At 39.7% G+C, this 20,138-nt stretch overlaps 1 protein-coding gene across 11 annotated transcripts in view; it reads left to right on the forward strand.

The window, feature by feature from the left end:
* LOC126052975 (cohesin subunit SA-2-like) overlaps positions 1–20,138 on the forward strand; it is a 63,242-nt gene that overhangs the window by 35,927 nt on the left and 7,177 nt on the right. For 7 of the 11 annotated variants that reach the window (XM_049834381.1, XM_049834376.1, XM_049834382.1 and 4 more), the window contains 16 exons: positions 164–271; positions 2,246–2,354; positions 3,202–3,319; positions 4,197–4,300; positions 4,740–4,832; positions 4,919–5,008; positions 6,007–6,210; positions 7,648–7,724; positions 8,707–8,794; positions 9,812–9,889; positions 11,765–11,857; positions 12,565–12,733; positions 14,637–14,788; positions 15,442–15,543; positions 16,871–17,025; positions 17,128–17,256. In XM_049834381.1, coding sequence (XP_049690338.1) covers positions 164–271; positions 2,246–2,354; positions 3,202–3,319; positions 4,197–4,300; positions 4,740–4,832; positions 4,919–5,008; positions 6,007–6,210; positions 7,648–7,724; positions 8,707–8,794; positions 9,812–9,889; positions 11,765–11,857; positions 12,565–12,733; positions 14,637–14,788; positions 15,442–15,543; positions 16,871–17,025; positions 17,128–17,256 — 1,869 coding nt within the window. The remainder of the gene's footprint in view (positions 1–163; positions 272–2,245; positions 2,355–3,201; positions 3,320–4,196; positions 4,301–4,739; positions 4,833–4,918; positions 5,009–6,006; positions 6,211–7,647; positions 7,725–8,706; positions 8,795–9,811; positions 9,890–11,764; positions 11,858–12,564; positions 12,734–14,636; positions 14,789–15,441; positions 15,544–16,870; positions 17,026–17,127; positions 17,257–20,138) is intronic. The other 4 variants (XM_049834379.1, XM_049834386.1, XM_049834384.1 and 1 more) reach the window with 4 other exon arrangements.

Raw genomic sequence — 20,138 nt, forward strand, 5'->3', positions numbered from 1 at the left:
AATTTTGTTTGACAGCATTTTTAGATATGTCCTACAAAAATTTAACTGTGTAAACAAGTTGTACAGCTATGGAGAATCAGGTCTAGTAAAAGCTGGACATAGCATTCCTAATATTCTTTGCAGATAGACCTAAACTATAACTTCCGTTGTTATTTTTGCCTAGGAACTGTGGGGATGTGTTATCAAATGAAGACTGTGAAACATTATACCAGTTTGTTTATACCACACACCGTCCGCTTGCAGTAGCAGCTGGGGAGTTCCTTTATAAAAGGTATCTGTCTGCCTGCATACCTACTTCTTGCATATTCTCATTTGTTTCAGAATGAAGGTGGATTTATTTAAGAGCGACATTAAGCATTCATTTTTCTGCTGGAAGTGTGTACCACGAGGGTAGTAGATGTGCTTTCTTCTGCTGAATCAGAAGAGAAATGCTGTCTGGGGGTAATCATTTGTTCCCCTGCACAGCCCTGGCACAACAGGCATGAGAGAAGTTGCAAGAGTAACACAGAGAATATGAAACGACTGACTGATCCACAGATGCCATGCTATGTTGAGAGCATACCTCCTTTCTTTTGACTTTCTTTTCCTGTTGCTTTGCTTCTTACAAGTTAATTCATCACCTGGCATCTGCTGGATTTCCATAGCTTTGGTGATTAATCACAAAAATGGCCTCCTCTTCTCCCTTTGGAAGCTGCCTTATACATTGTAAAGGCTTTGAATAATGAGAGATGCAGCAGATTAAAAAGCCCTCCCAATTTTCTGTCAGGTTAATGAAGTACAGGGTTTATCTTCCCCAGGAGTAACTCTTATAAATTGGCTTCTTATAACAATGGTTGCATGAAGTGAATGGAGTTGGCGTGCTAAAAAGAGAAGAAATAAATATTCTCTCTCTACGTTTGAGAGAAATAATTTTGCCTTACAAAGAGGAATGAAAATAAAAATATTTTGGCAAGACTTCTGTGGGGAAAAATTCAGAAATAATAATTATTTGTGTTTCCGCACTTGCAGAATCTCCTCCTAGTTGTCTCTTCTTATCTAGCTGAATTGCTGATATTCTGGAGTTTGGGGAGCCAAGTCCAACAGAAAGACAAATAAAGATAAATTTCTACTTTGAGTCTTCTATCACATCTGCTAGTCTTATTTGTCTTTTGTATTGGTTCTAATATTCTATTATAAATCAGGTGGTTTTCTTCTTGTAACATTGCTGCTTTTTGCCATTGAATTGATTGCCCTGATAACTTTATTTTTTCTACCCAGCTTCCCAGTGCAGTGTGGACACTTTGACCCTGTAAACCTCGTCCTTGTTCTTGTTTGCCCAGTTTTCTCTGGCACTTATGCCAGTATACAAATGTTCATTCTGGCGTGATAGAGATGTGACACCCTCCTTTCCCTGGTGATACTGCTAAAAGTTTTAGTATAAATGCTTATGCTTCCCCCTGCTTCTTCGTGGTTTGCATGAAATCTCCTCAATGTCTGCATTTTTAACTTGGGTTACTTACGTAGCTGGCATAAATTATACCAACAGAAGCACTTCCTGAAAGTATAAGTTTTTACTGACATTGAGTGGTGTGGTCATGCTCTTAAATCCAGGCCGTTTGGGCCTTATATTAATCTGCAGTGGTGGCCTTCCTGTATTTATCTTGGGATTAGCACTTTTAGAGAGCAGTACAGTCACACTTATTTTGGATAAAGAGGGAAATGGAAACTGAAGCGTCATATTGTGCTTCATACTTCAGATAGAAGAGGAAGAACAGTTTTTCCACTGTATTTGTGAAGTTGAGTAAATTGCCTCTTATAAATACAAGATACTGTGCTTTCTTTAAGAAGCTTCAGTTCCGAGATGGACCACGATGTGAACAATGGTTGGGTAGTAATATCTCCACTCTGTTGGTGAGGTTTAAATTCAGCCTAGAGCAAGCCCCTTTTCAAGCATGAGCAAATGCCTACCTCATTATGTGTTCAACACTGTGGAATCTGCATCTGTTGTCCAGAAAGCTGGCAGGGTACCTGTGAAACTGTCAGAAATAGTCTCTGCATCCACGGGGATAGAAGATCTCTCATAATGGAAAACAATCTAATCTCTTTTCTTTTCATCTCATAAAAAAGTCTAATGTGATTTGGAGTAAGTAAGTAGACATTTAGAAGAAACACAGTCCTTGGGATCTTGACAGAATTTGCGTAACATTGGCAAATGAGTATAAGAAGAATGTGGCATAACTGGACTGACTTCCTTTTCTGTTGGCAGGCTGCTTAGTCATGAGGGAGATGAAGAAGTTCAGCCTGAAGGAGGAGGGAAGTTTGGGGCAAGTACTGACCAGTTGAAAAGATTAATAAGTTTTTTCCTGGAGAGTGAGGTGAGGAGAATAGCCCCTGCAGTAAGCCTTTTAAATCCAGTGTTGCATATTAAATCAAGTATTGGCTTCCTTTTGAAAACTATTTCTGGTGGTGAGCTCTGAAATGTTTGGTGTTTGGAATGGTTTCGCTCTCTAGGATGAGTGTTTAATGAAGACATTTCTGTTCTGTTGTATTAAAACTAATTTACAACTATGCTAACGGAGAGAATCAGTGCTGAAGCAGCTTCTGAAAACAACCTGAAAGACCAATGCCACCGAGTGAGATTTTTTTGGTATGTGTCTGTGTCTTTCTGCAGGCAGATATGGGTTGCTGTACCATGGCTCTATGCTGACTAAACTGCCTAGTTTTACTGAGAGTTTTATCAACTTAAGTGCTATGCTTCAGTATTTGGCTTTTGCAGTGGTGCAGACCTATGTGTGGCCAAAGTGTGGCAGGCACAGCAGTTTTGAATCTTTCTGCAAAAAATTTCACAAACATTGCTTAAAATGTTGACTTGTTTCTAGTCCCAAGGTTGGATTTTTAGTTGCTATGGTCAGCAATATAAAAGCAATACAGAAGCTAGTTTCAAAGAGATTACTTAAATTACAAAGGAAGGGTATCATAAAAAGAGAAAAGTTTTTTTTTCTGCTTTACCTGCTTTTTTTCCCCACTTTCCTGCTTTGTATCAGATTAAAGACATGGTGTTTGAATGTTGATTAGCCTCAAATTAAATACGTTGGAATACTATGTGTGCATGTATGTGTGAATGAGAAAGCTTAGTAATTGGAAAAAGGGAGAGGAACATATAAAGCTCTATTTCTTTTAATGATGTGCTTGCTTCTGTAAGCTTGTGTTTTTAATCCCTAGCTACACAAACATGTTGCATACCTCATAGACAGCTTGTGGGACTGGGCAGGCAAATTCCTGAAGGACTGGGAGTGCATGACCACTCTTCTATTAAAAAATGCTGAAGAAGATGGAGAAGGTGGGTAAGCAAAGAGCTGAGTTTTGTCTGAATGAATCTCTTGATACTGTTTTTTGAACTTTGCCTTCAGCTAGTTTAGGATCATTCCATATTGCAGTACTCTTTGATCCCAAATTGTGGTCACCAAGAGCCACAGAGCAGGTGCAACTCAAAGCACTGCCAATGTGATATTTATATCAACATATTTCTTTTATTCAATATTCTGTATTTATGTAATGTTAGTTTAGAAACTTTGCAAGAATACTTGCATAATTAAGCCATAATGCTTACATGGCATTTACTTTGTTTGTTTGTTTGTCCAAAACTTAAGAATCTAAAAGTACTGATTGAAGTGCAGTATTGTCAGGCTATTGTTCATGCCTGAAAAGGAGTGATGTGTTGAGTTCATTGACATCTAACACTCTAGAGGATTATTTTTTTGAGAATTATTTTAAAGTGAACTTAAATAAATGTTTAAGGTCCCTTCCAACCTGAACCATTCTATGAGTAGCTATAGTAGAACTGGAGGTGGTTGTGTGATTGAAATCAAAGTTTGTAGACCCAGTGAGTTAAAGCATTTTGGTACTCAAAGAAACAGGTTTCTCCTAAATGACATAGTGGCAGTAGGCCCCATTAAAACTGCCTGTGTTTTTGGGAGCCCAACTGCCCTAAAAAGTTTAGCCAGGAGAGAAGCAATTGTTTTTGTGTTCAGTAAATGTGGAAAAATGTAGAAAATAATTTTCTTCAAATTAAATCAAACACTCTCTAGGTGTTTATTTTTCTTTCTGTAGCATCCTTCCACAGTTGCTTAGATGAATGAGTAGGCTTTACATTAGCTGTTGCTGCATTTTCATTTTTCTTTTGTGTGAATGCTAAAAGGAGACTGATTTACTTACAGCACTGAGTGATGCCCATGAAAGTGCTCTCATTGAAATTATCCTCGCAACGGTTAGAGAAGCAGCTGAAGGTCATCCTCCAGTGGGCAGAGGTGCAGCCAAAAAAGTCAGTGCATCTTAAGTCTTACTTATTGTCCTGTAATCACATTCTCTTTGCCTTATGTACTTTGCCAGACAGCATGTTCCTAGTGGTAGGTATATCTTAGGAAATGGCTTATTTTTATGAAACTACACAGTGTCTTTTGACCTCTAGATTTTATTAGTAGTGGATGTTGAAGGAGGTGAGGATTAGAGGAAAGCCAGTTGAAGCATGTTATTGACAAATGGTGAACATTTTATCCATGAGATATAGCTGTTCAGCCATTTGCATCTAATTTAAGGTTAACAAAAAAATAAAAAGGCATCTGGTTGTCTCCATGGAAAAGTATCTTTGTCTTAGCTTGATATGCTTTAGACAAAGGCATAGGAGTTCACCTTGGGTTACATATAAAATTCCACTCAATTCTAAGATATTTTGTAATTGAAACAAACTGCTTTATCTGCAGATTCTGTCAGTAAAAGAGAAGAAAATACAATTGGAAGATTGTACCAAAATTACTGAGCACTTTATTATGGTGCTTCCTCAGCTTTTGGCAAAGGTAACTAACAGCTGCTCTGTGAATGCATGTTAAATATTTCATTAAAATTCCTGCAGTGTACTCATATCCTGTTTTTTTCTCTGCAGTATTCAACAGATGCACAAAAAGTGGCAAATCTTCTGCAGATTCCTCAGTATTATGATTTAGACGTTTACCGTATGGGACATCTAAGGAAGGTGAATAGCAATTGGGCTAGTCGGTTCATGTGGAACGTACTAAATTTATGTGACAATGTACAGAGTTTAGTGGGACTTGGAACAAGTAGAAGACTGTTGAAATACAAAGAACGGATCTCTTACCTTGAGGAAAGTGGTCTTATCCAGGCTTTACTTTGGGGCTGCCAAAGAAAAGTCTCAGTGCTTGTCAGTTCTTGATATGCTGTGACTGGCCCTGGTGGGTAATGATTTGTGGTTTCGTGTGGTAGGCCCAGCCCTGGGTTTTTCATTGTTGGGTGGAGACAGGCTGGGTTATGCCACGTGTCTAAAATGGTGTCTCCCAGGAGTTTGCTGCAGAACAGGTTTCATTCTCCATGAAGACTGACTCCCAGCTGCTGGGGAATGATAGCAACTGAAAGATAAGAATGGAGATAGTATATCTGCTGATGGGAGAGGGCTGGTCAGAAACAGATAGATGAAATCCTTGAAATAGCTTAATGTGTTCTTAAGCAGGGATGTTTACAGGAAGGTAATGTTAGGCAAACACTCCTAGGTTAATTTCAGCACAAAACTTTGGAAGAGAGAGTCAGCAGAATAGCAGAAGTTACCTCCTCTCACTAAGAATGAAGACCCCAGTTGCTGACATGATCTGAAACATTCTCCATCCTCTGCTGCTGAGGGAGACAACTTCCATTTTGTTGGAGATATGCCTGTCCTTTGGAAAGGCATTTTTTTATTCCCCACCTTCATCTTTATGTAGTGCTGAACATGTATTGCTAAAGTAGAATTAAAGCATTTGCTTCATTCTTTAGGAAGATCCAGAGAGAATAATAATGAAAAAGAGCTATAAACCCAGGAAAAAGTTGTGTCCTCTAATCCTGCCCCTCTGCTCCTTAGACTGGCATTTATTTCACGTTGGTTGTATGACCTGTAGAGATACATGGGCCTAGTGAAATGTATGTAGAGCGTAAGTGGATTCCTGTACAATTTACCTATAATACGCCTTTTATCACCTGCAGCATTTGGATGCTTTGCTGAGAGAGGTAAAAGGCATTGTGGCCAAACACTCTGACATGTCTGTCCTTGAGGCTTCCTCCAGGACTTACTATATCCTCTGCAGTGAAGAAATTGCCATCTATAGCCTGGTAGATCGTGCCCGAACTCAACTGATAGATGAGCTGATGGGACAGCTTAACCAGCTACTAGATGGCTTCTGGCAAAAGGTAAGTGTGACTCATCGTGGAGATAAACAGACTGTTTCTCTATGAAAAAAAGAAGACAAAAAAATTAAGGGGGATATGGAACTATTCTTTGCCTGCTGTTTCTGCTTAAGAGAAGCAGAGCTTTCAAAGGTGGATTTGTGCCTCTGAAAAGATTGACTGTTTACATTTTAATGAAGCAGATGTATTTTGGCAGGAATAGAGTGGGGAAGATAATAAACGAGGTAGTCCACACCAGCAATAGGGCATTTTATGTCTTCTGAATATTCTGGAAGTAAGCTCTGTAGTTGCTCCGTTACTGTGCCAAAGATACCATGTGCAAGATTAGCTAGTAAGTGCTGTGGATCTATAGGTGATGACACTGTTCCCAAAAGGTATAGTTCTGTACTTCCACATATTTGACTGTACACAAGATATCCTTTGTGCTGCCACTTTGGCTGTAAAGATAGTACTAGGGAAAAAAATCGCAAACCCAGCAGTCTGTAATGCAGATTGTGTAGCTTTGGGATCTTTGAAATGATGACTTTCCCCTTGAGGGAGGACTGCAGAGTCTCCCTCAAAGTTTTTCATTAGTTCTAAAAAGCAGAAACAGCTGGTGGTGATATGAATAGCTTGCTGGCTGAACTGAACAACAGAAGCCCGCAGCTGATCTGATCAACTGTGCCGTCATGAACAGGTGTCATGCCATGGTATGAGAGTTAACACTGGCAGGTTTTTATTGGACACTGGGATATTGTAAAATGTGTCAAGCCAAAAAATCCCCTAACCTCAGATTGGATTTATTTGGTTGGTCTTAAATAGATATCTATGTCAATGTGTGAGAATGTGTACTTACAAGAAACAAGATAAGTGCTAGACCAGGGATTCTTCAACTCCTTCATAGTGTGATCCATATCTAAATAAAGAGATTTTCTTCTGGAACCCCTCCCTTCTAATTCCTGGTTGTATATACCATCTCCCATAATCACGTAGTATACTTGTGGAAACTACAGCAATTGCATCTATGGGAAAGTATTTAATATATTTTTAGCTATCTTTGAATGTGATCTGGCAGCTGGAAGCAAGGAGAGTCAGCACCATGTGAACAGCTAGCTTTCCAGAGATCCTTGACAACTGTGTGAGGGACTGTGAATGGCCATGTGAGTTTGAGGGTTAGCACTTCTGTGTTAGCCTAATTGCTAGTTTTTACTCTGTGTTAGCAATACTGTAGTCTAGGGAGGGTGCTGTGACAGGGACATTTCCTTATAGAAAATTTCTGTCAATGCGTTGTTTTCTTTTTACTGTAGAGGAAGACATGAGTAGCATGGTTAAAGGTGAAGGGACTGGAGAGGGCTGGAGGAGAGTAATTCAAGCTTGTGGGTTGGTTGGGAAGAAAACATGGCAGTTGCCTTGCCCCACACTGGCTAATTCCTTTCTCTTTCCCAAACTTTCATAATTTAGGAAGAAGGATTTTGTACGGATGCAGGAGAAATTTCCCAGATGCACTCTGCTTTGAGAAGAGTAGCAGCTTTTCATAAGTGAGATGTTTATTTACACAATTTACTTTCCCATATACTTAAGTGTCGACCTGACAGGTGCAAAGTCAGAATTGCTCTTTTTTGTTAAGTTTAATGAGATTTTTCACAAGAGAATGAAAATGATCCCTATGAGAAGTGCTGCAAGGTTTAGTTTCTTCTTAACAGAACTGTACTCTTGGATATGGCATTCTTTCTGGACTCATTACTGAGTCTGGAGCATCAGCCCTAATGTGGCTGGGAAGCGTGTGCTACAGGGTCGGGATGTCAGAGTGGACACACGGATCCTCTCTGTGGTGCCTCCCTCCTAGCTGGATGCTTTTGCACTGCTTTACTTTCAACACTGGTGGTCAGTCTGAAGAGGGTATAGTGAATACAGTCTTTTTTCCCCAGTGTATGTAATCAGCTTTGTTTGTTTTAGTTTATTTGATCTTCTTCTGTTAAAAGATGGATTTGTCAAAAGCTTGGTTCTCCAAGGATTGTTCACCAAGTAAATTATCATGCAATATAGTAGAGGGTAGGGGAATTGGGCCGCCTTCTCAATGTGTCTTTTACCTACCCTGTGTGCTGGGGCTGCTCTGTTTTTTGCAAAGAGAAGTCTAACGTTGAGTTGTGAACACTCAAGAGTATTAGAAATAGCCTTTTAAAGCGGCGTGGGGAAATTGTTCTTTAGACTTTTTTGGGCACTTAGAGAATGTGGATAGAGTACAGGAAAAAGTACAGAGCTTAAGCTTCTTTTTCCTCTCCTCAAGACACTACAGTTTCATTATAAGAATGCAGACTGTAAAGCTATGGACTAAAGGTAGCAGCATTAGATCATGAAAAACTTGATTTCATTTCCCTCCCTTATAATTAATAATTAGTTGTTTCCTGTTATTGCTGTACATCAGATGAAGGCAAAAATAGGATACATTTTAATCTGTTTGGTCAGGTGAGATTTCATTTCTTGCTTAGTGTATAATTATTGTTTCTTTTTCACTTGCAGTGCCCATGATCTCACCAAGTGGAATCTGTATGACAAGACTTTAAGGTTGTTGGTGTTTGAAATGGAACATGGGAGTTTGCCTGTTCTGGTGAGTTGTTAATATTTAACACTGAAAGAGGTTTTTCTTGTTGAAAGCAGGAAAATTAGAAGTTATTAAATAATCTTATAGATCAGTGTTCTGTGAGACAGGAAGATACTGTTTCCATTTCTCAATCTGGGAAACTGAGTCTGTCTTTGGTATAATGTTACTGGAATTGGTAAATTCATGCCACAGACTCATTTATTTTGGAGATTGTCCAAAACTATGATAAGCATCTGACATGTGGATTGGTCCTTTGTCATGCTCAGTACGTCCCATTGCACAGTCTTGCCCTTAGTACATACGAAATTGTTGGGACTGTGAGGACTGCCTTACAGATTGCATGTAACCAGAAATTGGAATACTTTGAAATTGTTGCTTGCAGATTGACTCTTGGTGAAGATGGTTTGTACTTGCCAGTTGTCTCAACTGCAGCCTTTGATTGTCTGGTTGCCTCAGCTCAAACACTGGCTGTGCCAAGGTAGAGGTGTATATCCTGGGATTACAAGGTGAAGTACTTGAGCAGTCATGAATATTAATCAGCCTCTGTTTTCAGGAAAGAACTTGAGGTTATTTGGGAAGGAGTGAAATTTAGTTGAGTAGAGAGAGCTGGCAGCCAGTGGGTAGAGGTGGACTCCTTCAGTTGGAGCATTGGAGCACCAAGGTTTGGCTGCTGCTCTGAATTTCCCTCTGGAGGAGTCTGCCTTTCATCAAAGACTGCAGAGAAATCCTGAGAAGCTAAGCTATAGTTAGCTTCTGTGAACACCCTTTTTAGTACATGGTTACTTTCCACTGAGCTTGTCAAGATGTCAGAGTTCTGCAGAAGCAGCACCTTAGTAATGAAGGAGGCAATGTTTGCTTGTATGTAAACCTATTAAGTTTATTTTGGGGGTCTAAATACTTTATAGTGCAGAAATGGTCCTGTAAGCAGCATTCAGAATGTCAGGGCTGGATGCTTTGCTTAGTCCTAAGCTTTTTGCTTTTGAGCCTTTCATATAAATAAAGGACATGTGTTTTTATTTGCAGATGATCCTGCCAGCTCTCCAGTGCATGTATTTTTCTCTCCTGTGGCAACTAACTGCGGTTTCGGAAAATTCTCCCAAGGTTGGCCACTCCACGTAATTTTGAAACCCAGAGTTGTGCTTCTAGAAGTTTAAGTTGCTTTTCTGCTCTCAAATTGCCAGAAAAACCTAAGCTTTCTAAGAAGTTAATTTTTGTGTTTTCTTGAGGAAACCAAATTGAGTTGAGGCATTTTCTGTCTGTCTTGCCCTCTTTTAAGAAGTGTTTATGCTTTTTCAGTCTGCAAGAGAATAAGTGAACAATGGTTCACCTCTATTTTTACTGCAAAGCATGTGCATTGAATTCCTGTGGCTTGATGGAGATAAGGAACTTGTTCCACTGCCAAACAGTTTGTTGTTTTCTTGTATTAGGCAACAAGGAAAACTCCAGGAAGCCCTGTTGCTTTGTTTCATTTTTATTTTCTTGTTTTACTTGTATATTTCTGGCAGAAAGTTTGAGGAAAGTGGTAATTTTCTTATCAGCTATTTACTTCCTTAATTGTTTTTTTAAAGTGCCAAGCTCTGGCAGGTATTTTGGAAGACAGTCTCGTTCAAGACACCAGAGGAAAATGTTTTTATGCTTTGGTTCACATGTGAATGTATACCTGTGTGGCTCCTCTTTATGGTGATTTCTGACTACACTGAGGGCTGCTCCTTCTGTCATTCTGTCCCCTTCCCCCGGTACTCCTGTGTGTGTACAGAACAGGACACTGACACGGACATTTGTTTTGTGTGAGAAACGCTAGCAGGGAGGTTACCCGTTTGTTGACTGATTCACTATCTATTCTTGTCCCGTTCCATTCCTGTGTGGATGTCCACATCTCTCTCTGCTCTAGTATGTTCTGCCTTTCAGTCCAGACAGTTAACTTGACTGATAATGGGACAGCACATTTTTCAATTTGGCCTTTCATATGGCAGCAGATTTTGATTGGAAGCACAATGTTACGGCCCACTCTGCAGGGCCAAATCTAGATGTTGGCAGAGAGAGAAGTTCCAAGAGCAAAAAAGAACATTTCCTGGACAGCAGCTATAGGATTGTTTCTTCCCCCCCTCCTCCCCCAATAGTGTTAAAGCAATGTTTTGCCTCCTCATCTGCTCCTTCTCAGCATGCCCTGGGATGGATCCCCTTTCTTACCAAGATAGAGTTGCACAGGATGAAATCCAGTCCTGCTGTAAGGGCACTTCTCTTCTATTGACTGCTCAAAGCTTAGTGCAGTGCAACAGCTGGGACCTGCTGAAGGATCAGAAAGTCTTTTATGTGGCCGTAGGCAAATCAAATAGTCTCTCTTGCTGGATTCATCTTAACTAATAGACGTGTCTAAGTTTCTGAGTGCCAAAGTTAGCAGCCTAGTTAAACTGTGTTCCTTCTGTACTCAACAGGGGGAGAGAGAAGAGCAACTCCAGAAGGCAATTCACATTGAAAATTAGGTGGGATGGACCAGAGTTTTTATGACTTGACTTCCATCTCTAAAGTGGAAATCATTATCACTGCTTTATAAGTATAAGCTGAAGTGAATAAGGGAATACATGCTATTAGAGCTGCCCATCCTACAGATGGAGAAACAAAGAGTTTGTGACTTGCTGAATACCACTAGCCTCAGCAAGTATGACAGATGCACATGTCCTACCGTACTTGTCATATTTCTGCACCAGCGGGGGGGCACAGAGTATATATTTTTATGGATTGATCCTTCGATCCCAAATATTGTGCCTGAAAACAAGACATAGTTTTAAAGTTGTTCATAGCTAGTAAGCTGTTGCTACTGAGATGTCTGCTTCTTTCATAATGTTATCAGCTGTGCTATCGTAAATGAATAGTATCAGTGGAAGAAAGATACAACAGTTGTTTGTTCTGTAATTCTCTATTGAATCATAGTCCCTAACATATTTGTCCTGTCACTTTTCCTAAATACATTTTTAGGAGACACTTTTCGCACTAAGAAGAGAGCTGAGATGTTTCAGTCAGATTTGCATGTGCTTCCTCCACCATAAGGAAAAAGATGTAAGAGAAAAGGTTTGTGTTTCTCTATCACTTAACTGGCATTCATGCTAAGTCCTCCTTTTATATGCTTGCCTTTCTTTTCATAATAGTATTTCCTTCTATTGATTTTTGCTATTTTTTTTCAGAAATAACTCTTTAAAAAAATCTTCAGCTATTTATTTTAAAGGAAAATTAAAGTTATGTTAGTTAAAATTCTACAAAAGTTAGTCCTTTAATCAAGCATAGATATATGTCTGCATGGGTCCCTCTGCAGAATCAAGGCCTGAATCTGAATGACTCAATTTGCCAGCTGATAATCATTGTGTTTTCTGATTAGACTGATCAGTGTACTGGTTGCTCATTGCTTTATTAATGCCTTGCTATGAATATTACTTAAAAAAATAAAAGAATTGGAGAAATTGTCCAGTCATTAATGTGTTAAAAGAGAGATATTCTAGCACAATAGAGCTCTTCATCCTTCCCATGGAAGTTTGAAAATCTTTAGGTGGTGTTAATGCATGATACTTGTATATCCTTTATCCTGAGGTACAAGTTCTGGAAGGGCTTAGCTGTGGCATTTTACCACATGTTGGGGCAAACAGAAATCTTTAGCTTGCAAGGAAGAAGTGGGATAGAAGCTAGATTGTGATTTGTAGTGTTTGATGGAGATGCAAAGTGGAGTTGGCGTGAAAAGTAACATGGTGTCTAAATCCTTCTTTGGCTTTGTTTGCTGTATACAGGCCTTCATGCTACTCTGTGACTGGTTGCTGATTTTGAGTCATCAGGATTCAAATAATAACAAAGAAGCAGTCGGACTTCTAGATTATCTTCCTAGCACATCACTTCAGGAAAAACTGCTTTTGTTCATCCAGAAACATGTTTTCACGGAGGAAGAAGAGGAAAGCAAAGGTTAGAGATCTTCATCACCGGAGAAACAATCTACCACTTTTGTTGTCATATGTCATCTGCACTGAACGTATCAGGAAAAGGGGCTGTAATTTTTGTTGTTGTTTGGGGGGGGGGGGTGTGTGGTGTGTGGTGGTGGTTTTTTTTTTTTCTTTTGCTTGGGCCCCTTTACAAACAAAGCAGCTGACCTGTTATTCACTGATCTGTTAGCCACTGTGGATCAACCACAGGAAATAGCTGCCAATTTACCTGTAGGATGAAAAGGGCTTATGTAATGCAGGGATGTATGAGAATGTAAAAATATTTAGTAGACTGACTTTGGTGGTACAGATGATGGTGTTAGAGGAAGGCCTTGAAGTGTTACAGTGTGACTCTGTCAATGCACAGATATTTCTAAGCCATCAGAGTAAAGGACTAGTGGATTTTCATTTGGGGGGTGCAGGGCAGATTTAGTGGGAAATAGTGGTTATTGCTCTGTTGCCTTTTTCAAGCACATTCAGATGCCATATTGAGGCTGTTATTGTGAAGGCTGGTTTCTTTGGGGAGTGTTTCGAAACTAGATTGTTAGCTCATTGTGGTTTTGAGGCCAAGTTCAAGTGTCATGCTTTGAAAAACCAAGCTTTGTTCTAGATTACTGTGTTAAACTCTTTTCTTCAGCTGTTCAGATGGAGTTCTCAGTTTTGGGCACTACGCTTCTTCAGGTCACAGTGTACATGCAAGAAGTGATGGACCTAAATTGCAACAGGGAAATAGTAGAAGAGAATCCTTATTGGTAAAGGTAGAGATACACTAGAAAAGATTGCTCAAGTAGGTTGTAGTATCCTAGTAATGGGAGTTTTTGAAGCAGGTTATGTTTCAGCTTGTATATGTAATGTATCTGAAACTGATAAAATTGATCCTGGTTTGGGCTAGATGGCCTGAGATCTGCTTCAAACACATTTTGTATGATGCTTTCAATTTTCCAGTCCTCCCCACAAAGGATCCCTGTCGTCCCATTGCAGATTCCTTCCTGAACGAGTGTTTGTGATACTATGGGTTTCCTTGTCTGTGTGCACAGCTGGCAGCTGCTCCATTTTAGTTTTAACTCTAATTTGAAGATACTTCTGATCAGTCACTTGCTTTATGTTTGTTTCCAGGCCCACAGTTGTGCCAGAAGCAAAAACAGTCCACATCAAAATTATAGGTCAAAGACTGAAGCCTTTTGGCAGTTGATAGATTACATTCGCAGCCAGAAAGAGTATACCTCAACTCTCCTGCTGCAAGAAGCTGTCCCCAAGCACCTTCGTAGCTGTGTTGGAAGACTCTTAAGAGTATCTGTTTTCCACAAATTGTGCAGCTAGTGATTAACCCATGTTCCAGAGACTTAGTTTGTTCTTAATGATGTGAAATGACTTTTTTCTTTCACTCTTGTTGATAACCACTTGGAGAGTTTCATATGAACTCTTCTCTTGTTGGCTGTGTATGGCAACTTTTGTAGGGTTTCCGATGAGTTATGTGCTGGTTTTCTAGCATCTGTGTTATTCTAGGAAAAAAAAACGCAGTTGCAATTTGTCTGGTCTCTTCCATTTGGTGTGTTTGTGCCTTTTATTTTGCACTCTGGTTCTGTTCTGTAGCTGTGAGCAGTGTTGTACAGGGAGATTCTGACTAGTAGAGATGTGAAAGCCCTATGAAGATCAGAGTAGAGGACTGTGGAAATGTGGAAACTCACTTTCATTGTCATCAGCTGCAAGCTTTGAAATGGAAATAAACCTGCATTTTCCGAATATGCAGGAATAAGCGCTAGCATCTGTTGCTTAGTGTGTTGACTGAACAGCTGAGTCTGCTATTTCGATGAAAGTTGGTCATTAAAATTGAGATATCTTGAATAAAGTAGCAGAACAAAGCTTCAATGCTTTTGTTTTCCTAGACCTGACAGAAGAGGAGGACAGAAAGGATGAAAGTTGCAAACTTGACGACTTGCACAAAAAGCGGCGTCTTCTTGCAGCATATTGCAAGTTAATAGTGTATAATGTGGTAGAGATGTCTGCGGCTGCTGAGATCTATAAGTATTATGTGAAGGTAATGCTTTAGATAAGGTTTCTCTGCCTATCGGTCCATTTTAGTTTTTGAAAGTGACTCCAGCGTTTGTGAAAGATGTGGGGTTAATAGTCTTATGGCTCAGAATCTTTGTATAATCACAAAAGGGCTATAAATTCAAGCAAGAGTGGGACCAATCTCTCTTCTTTGGTCTGCAAAGGTACCTCATGGCAGACAAATTAACTGAAAATTGAATAGAGGATATGTCTGAACATCAGCTCCTCAGCTTCTCCAGAGAGGCCATTGCAGAGAAGCAGTTTATGTCTGAGAGAGTGTCTTAAGGATAGAGATTCTGACACTGAAGCTGTCAGCTTACTTCATACAGCTAACAGAGTCCATACGCAGATGGCCTAGATTTCACATGAGTCCTGGTGTTTAGACAACTGGTAGAGCTTCAGCTACTCTGCAGTTGGTTTCAGGAGAGCCAAGAACAGCACAGAATGGGCAGTTTCCTTGAGTCAGCTCTTAAAGGAGCATACCATTGCTTTACATATGAAATATGTTTTCATATTTTAGCTTGAATGTTCTGATATTGGGAGTGTTTTATGAACTTCTTGTGTCACATGAACAGTCATGTGTTTTGTGTACTCCCAGTGGGGAATGATAATTCTCATTTGTTTTGTTGCTGTTAATAGACCTACAATGATTTTGGAGACATCATTAAAGAAACGCTAAGCAAGACGAGGCACAATAACAAAATTCAGAGTACCAAGACACTGATTCTCTGTCTGCAGCAGGTAAGATTAAGATTAAAGCAAGAGGCTAGGGGCTCTTATGACAGCTGTAATCATATTGGAGTTTTTTACCTACCTTGTCGTAATTATTCAAATTCATTAAAAAACCTAGTGGAAGAAATCGTTTCCTTGCCTGTACTTCCTATGTGTGTGTTGGTTTTGGATGTCATAATTAATACTCCTTTCAAATCATTCCACCTGTTTTAAAATGTAATTTTGTGCACATTTTTTTTTTTCTTCTTGTTTTTAACCTTCAAATGCGTAGTGAGTTAGGACTGGCATGAGATTATGGAGTGTTTCCTGGGACATGGTAGGTGTCTCTTAACCTTAACAAAGGTTAAGGATATTCTGTGTTTTACAGACTACCTCCATTCCTATTGAATTTGAGGAACCACAGATGTGTCTGTGGCTGGCCAGCTCTTATCCCCAGTATTTTCAGTATTTTTTTCTAGAAGAAAGTGGGTCACAGCTCTTCTGAAGGGTCTCAGTTGCTGGGGCTTGCAGCTGCTGATTGATGAGGCCAGTTAGCTATTTTAGCAGCTGCTTGTGCCAGCTCTGCCCATGACCAGAGCTGCTTCTAGCTTGGAGTCGTGCTGTAAGCCACAGAACAGGCTCCTCCCAGGGGGTACTGATACATGAGCTTTTCTTATTTCACACACATTGCCAGGGGCTTAGATCTGTGAACTAGCCCCTGAAATCTGAGCTTAGATGAGGCTAAGGAGCATTTGGCTACATATATTCTGCTGACATAGTCAGGACTTTGTGTTTAGGTATCGCATAGACAACAGGCCCTTTTTGGCCTTTGGTTGACCTTGAAAGTTAACAGGTTGAAGAGAACAAGCTACCTCCATGTTCTGTTAGGAAAAAAAAAACCCAAACAGAGTTGACTGGGCTCGAGATGTGCTCTTGACCCAGTCTCACTCTCAGAAATTGGACTATGCTACTGTCAAACTTGCTGCTTTATATCTGCATTCTGATATTCTGAAAGCCTCTCAGGTGAATTAGCCTCTGGGGCTTGATTCAGAAGTCCCAACAGGAGATGGGGTCAGTGGAGCCGTCATTTTCAGGAATTAGTTTTCTATTTATGCACATAATTTTTTTTTTTTTTTTTTGATTTGTGCCTGTCTATTAAGCACAACAGTGTCCTTTGTATCAGTTCCTTGTTGTTTTCCAGTTGTGTGCTTCTGAAGCACGTGACTTACCTGCTCATTTGTAAGGCTTCTGTCTGTGTAAGCTAAATGTTGCTTGCTGTGCACGTCTCTGTGTCCTCCTGGTGCTTTGTTTGCCTGTAGGATTACATATCGTTGCTTATATAAGACTTCTTTTGCAGCTGTTTCAGACACATGCAGAAAGCCAAGACAACAGTAGCAGTGTGGACTTCTACTCTGCTTCCTTCACAAATATGAAGGAACTTGCTCGTCGCTTTTCACTAACGTTTGGCTGGGACCAAGTGAAATCTAGAGAATCTGTAGCCATGATACACAAGTATGTGTCACATAACATCACTTTGTCCGTGGTCGTTGCTTTTGTTAGTTGTCTGTTTTATTACTCTGCTCTTTTTTTTTTCTTTTTCTTTTCTTCCAATAGGGAAGGGATTGAATTTGCTTTTCAAGGAGCTACTGGAGTAGGTGGAAAATGCTTGCCTCCTAACTTGAGCTTTCTGTTAATCATCAGTGAATTTTCCAGCAAGCTGCTAAAGCCAGACAAAAGACTAGTGTAAGTTAAGTTCTTGTACACTGTCATACACAGTTTGTGTTTTGTGTATCCCTGTACATGGGACACTTGACCTTCAGTTTGCAGAAGTTGCTCAAGGGCTTTGCAGGGAACCTTTGAAACCAATCTGCCCCTAAGGCTGCTAGTTTGAGAGACACTCTTGAATTTTGTAGTAGCAGTTATTTCCAATTATATGTGCAGTATGCATTCTAGATCTTTTTTAGACATAGTTGCGGCCACATATGGCAATTCTTCTCAAGGAAAGACAATGTTAATTTGGTGGAAGAGATTTGCAACGTGACTGGCTAGTGGAGTGGCAGGAATCCTTTTCTGAACATAAGTGTAAGCAGAAAAGATTGAGGAAGAGGTAGTCCCCAGATCATTATTTTGTAACAAATCTAATTCTGCAGCTTCAGGACTCAATTATGTGAGTTCCATGGAATATATTTGGAATAGAAATATACATGACACTATTAATAATGTGGATATTGAAATTCAAGAATTTACTATTTACAGGGGATGCCCTGATCCATTTGGGCCTGTATTTTACAGTGGTTTAAATATTTACATTTAATAATATAAGAATGATAGCCTTATTTTGGCATCATGGGGCCTTATCCATCTGAACAAAGAAACGTATAATTATGTCTCTTATTCCGTTCTTCACCTGCCTCAACTCCAGTCGTTTTTGAGAAGGAAGTAATGTTCTTCCTTTTATTTGACCTTATTTTATTACTTCCCTAGTCAGCGCTGCTTATTTTGGATGTGAATCTCTGCACTTCAGTCTTCTATTTACAGATACTGTAAAAACTATTGCAAAATACGTAAAAGGTATTTCCCTTTTCCTGAGAGTATATTCAAAGACATGGGAATGTAAGATGAAACATTAAGATACACCTGCCTTTTTTGAATTTCTGAGCAAATCAGTCTAGTACCTGACAAGAAAAGTTCCACTTTGGAGAAAAAGTCAGCAGAAATGGAAAAAAACCTAACCATCACATCTTGCTGAGCCTTGTGTAACTTGTTTGCTCCTGTGTCGCTTTGTCTTAAATTGGAAATTAACTTCCATGGGGATCATCAATCATTTTTTACATAGCAAGGGTCAAGAGTGGTAAAATATCTACTTTCCTGTTACTTTACCTGACAAACACAATTTATTAGCGATTGCCAGCTACCCAGACAATGTATTTTAAAATATTAATTCAAACCCCAAATGCAAAATACAGAAGAATATTTGACATATACTGATTACAACCCCTGGTAAATCTAAAGTGGATAATCTATGGGTAGTGATAACTTCCCTTTCTATTCTCGCATTTTTCTGGGGGAGAATCTTTGAGATCTACAACTAGAATTGGTTTTTGTAGAACCATAGAAACACAGAATGGTTTGAGTTGGAAGGGACCCTAAAGATGACCTAGTTCCAAGCCCCCTGCCATGGGCAGGGACACCTTCCACCAGACCAGGTTGCTCCAAGCCCCATCCAGCCTGGCCTTGAACACTGCCAGGGATGGGGCAGCCACAGCCTCTCTGGGCAACCTGCTCCAGTGCCTCATCACCCTCACAGGGAAGAATTTCTTCCTTACATCTAATCTAAATCTACCTTTTTCAGTTTAAAACCATTACCCCTTGTCCTACCACTACATGCCCTTGTAAAACGTCCCTTTCCAGCTTTCTTGTAGGCCCCCTTTAAGTACTGAAAAGCCACAATAAGGTCTCCCCGGAGCCGTCTCTTCTCCAGGCTGAACAACCTCACCTCTCTCAGCCTGTCCTCAGAGGGGACGTGCTTCAGCCTCCGTTTCGTACAGTTTCTTTACAACTCTGTCCATGTTGTCTGGATTTTAAAGAGCTGTTATCATCTGTGTGGTGACAGTTGTGTAGTAAGTAGATTTCTGTTAATCTGTCCTTGAAAAAAATTTGTCATTTCATTTACCTCCAAGGAGTAATTTTTAATTAAACAGGAGGAAAATATTTCATCATTCATGTGGGCAGATTTAAATCTGAATCCTGATAATTTTTTTCATAGGGCTATATTTAACTTCTTGATCAGAGGTTATATACCAGAAGTATATTCCTGAATGTATTAGATACATTCAGGTAGGTTCATTCATTGAAAACTCTTGTGGGAAATACAGAATCTAGCAGGGAACGCACTTTGACATCAGTTGTTACTGCTTTGGACCTTCCTACTGCTGCTGGGAACAAATGGGAAATAATAAAATTCACAAGGGGGGAAATTGCAATTTTATCCACAACTACATTCAGACTGTTTCTAGAGTAACAGTTTCTATTCTGGGAGGCCTAAAATGCCTTGCAGGGGCTGGAGATTATATTTCCTCTTAGAAATATTTAGGTTTAGCTCCATCATAAATTACGGGATGGAATGTTTTAGGTCAACATGAACTTTCAGAAATAAACATCTGGTTATTTTCATTTTTATTATTAATCATAGGATTGATGTCCAGATCTGTATGTTAACATATGTGAATGTACCTGTAACAGATGAGATACAGAATATGGGCATTTGTTAGAAAGGAGTGTATTTCAACACCATCAAAGTATATGGATTTTAACCTCCTCCCCTGTAATTGCCCAGGCTGTAGCAGTAAAATACCTGACTTGTCAATTGCTCTGTGCCACAAAATGCACACAAGAAATGAATTATTGAATAACAAGCCGTACGAAGGGCCTGATTCCTCAATCAGTAGGAGTCTTTCCATTGACATTGATAGCAGTTGGATTAGACCCTAAAACAGTAGTTACAATACATGCTTGTTTGAAACCAACAAATTCCATTACCAGGCTTTCTTGATCCCTGGGGCCCCCAGAGTCCAGGACTCTTAATTGTTTCGGAGTCGGTGCTTACCCTAACCTCCTCCCAGCAC

The sequence above is a fragment of the Accipiter gentilis genome, chromosome 31 (genome assembly GCF_929443795.1).
Source record: "Accipiter gentilis chromosome 31, bAccGen1.1, whole genome shotgun sequence".
Lineage (NCBI taxonomy): Eukaryota > Metazoa > Chordata > Aves > Accipitriformes > Accipitridae > Astur > Astur gentilis.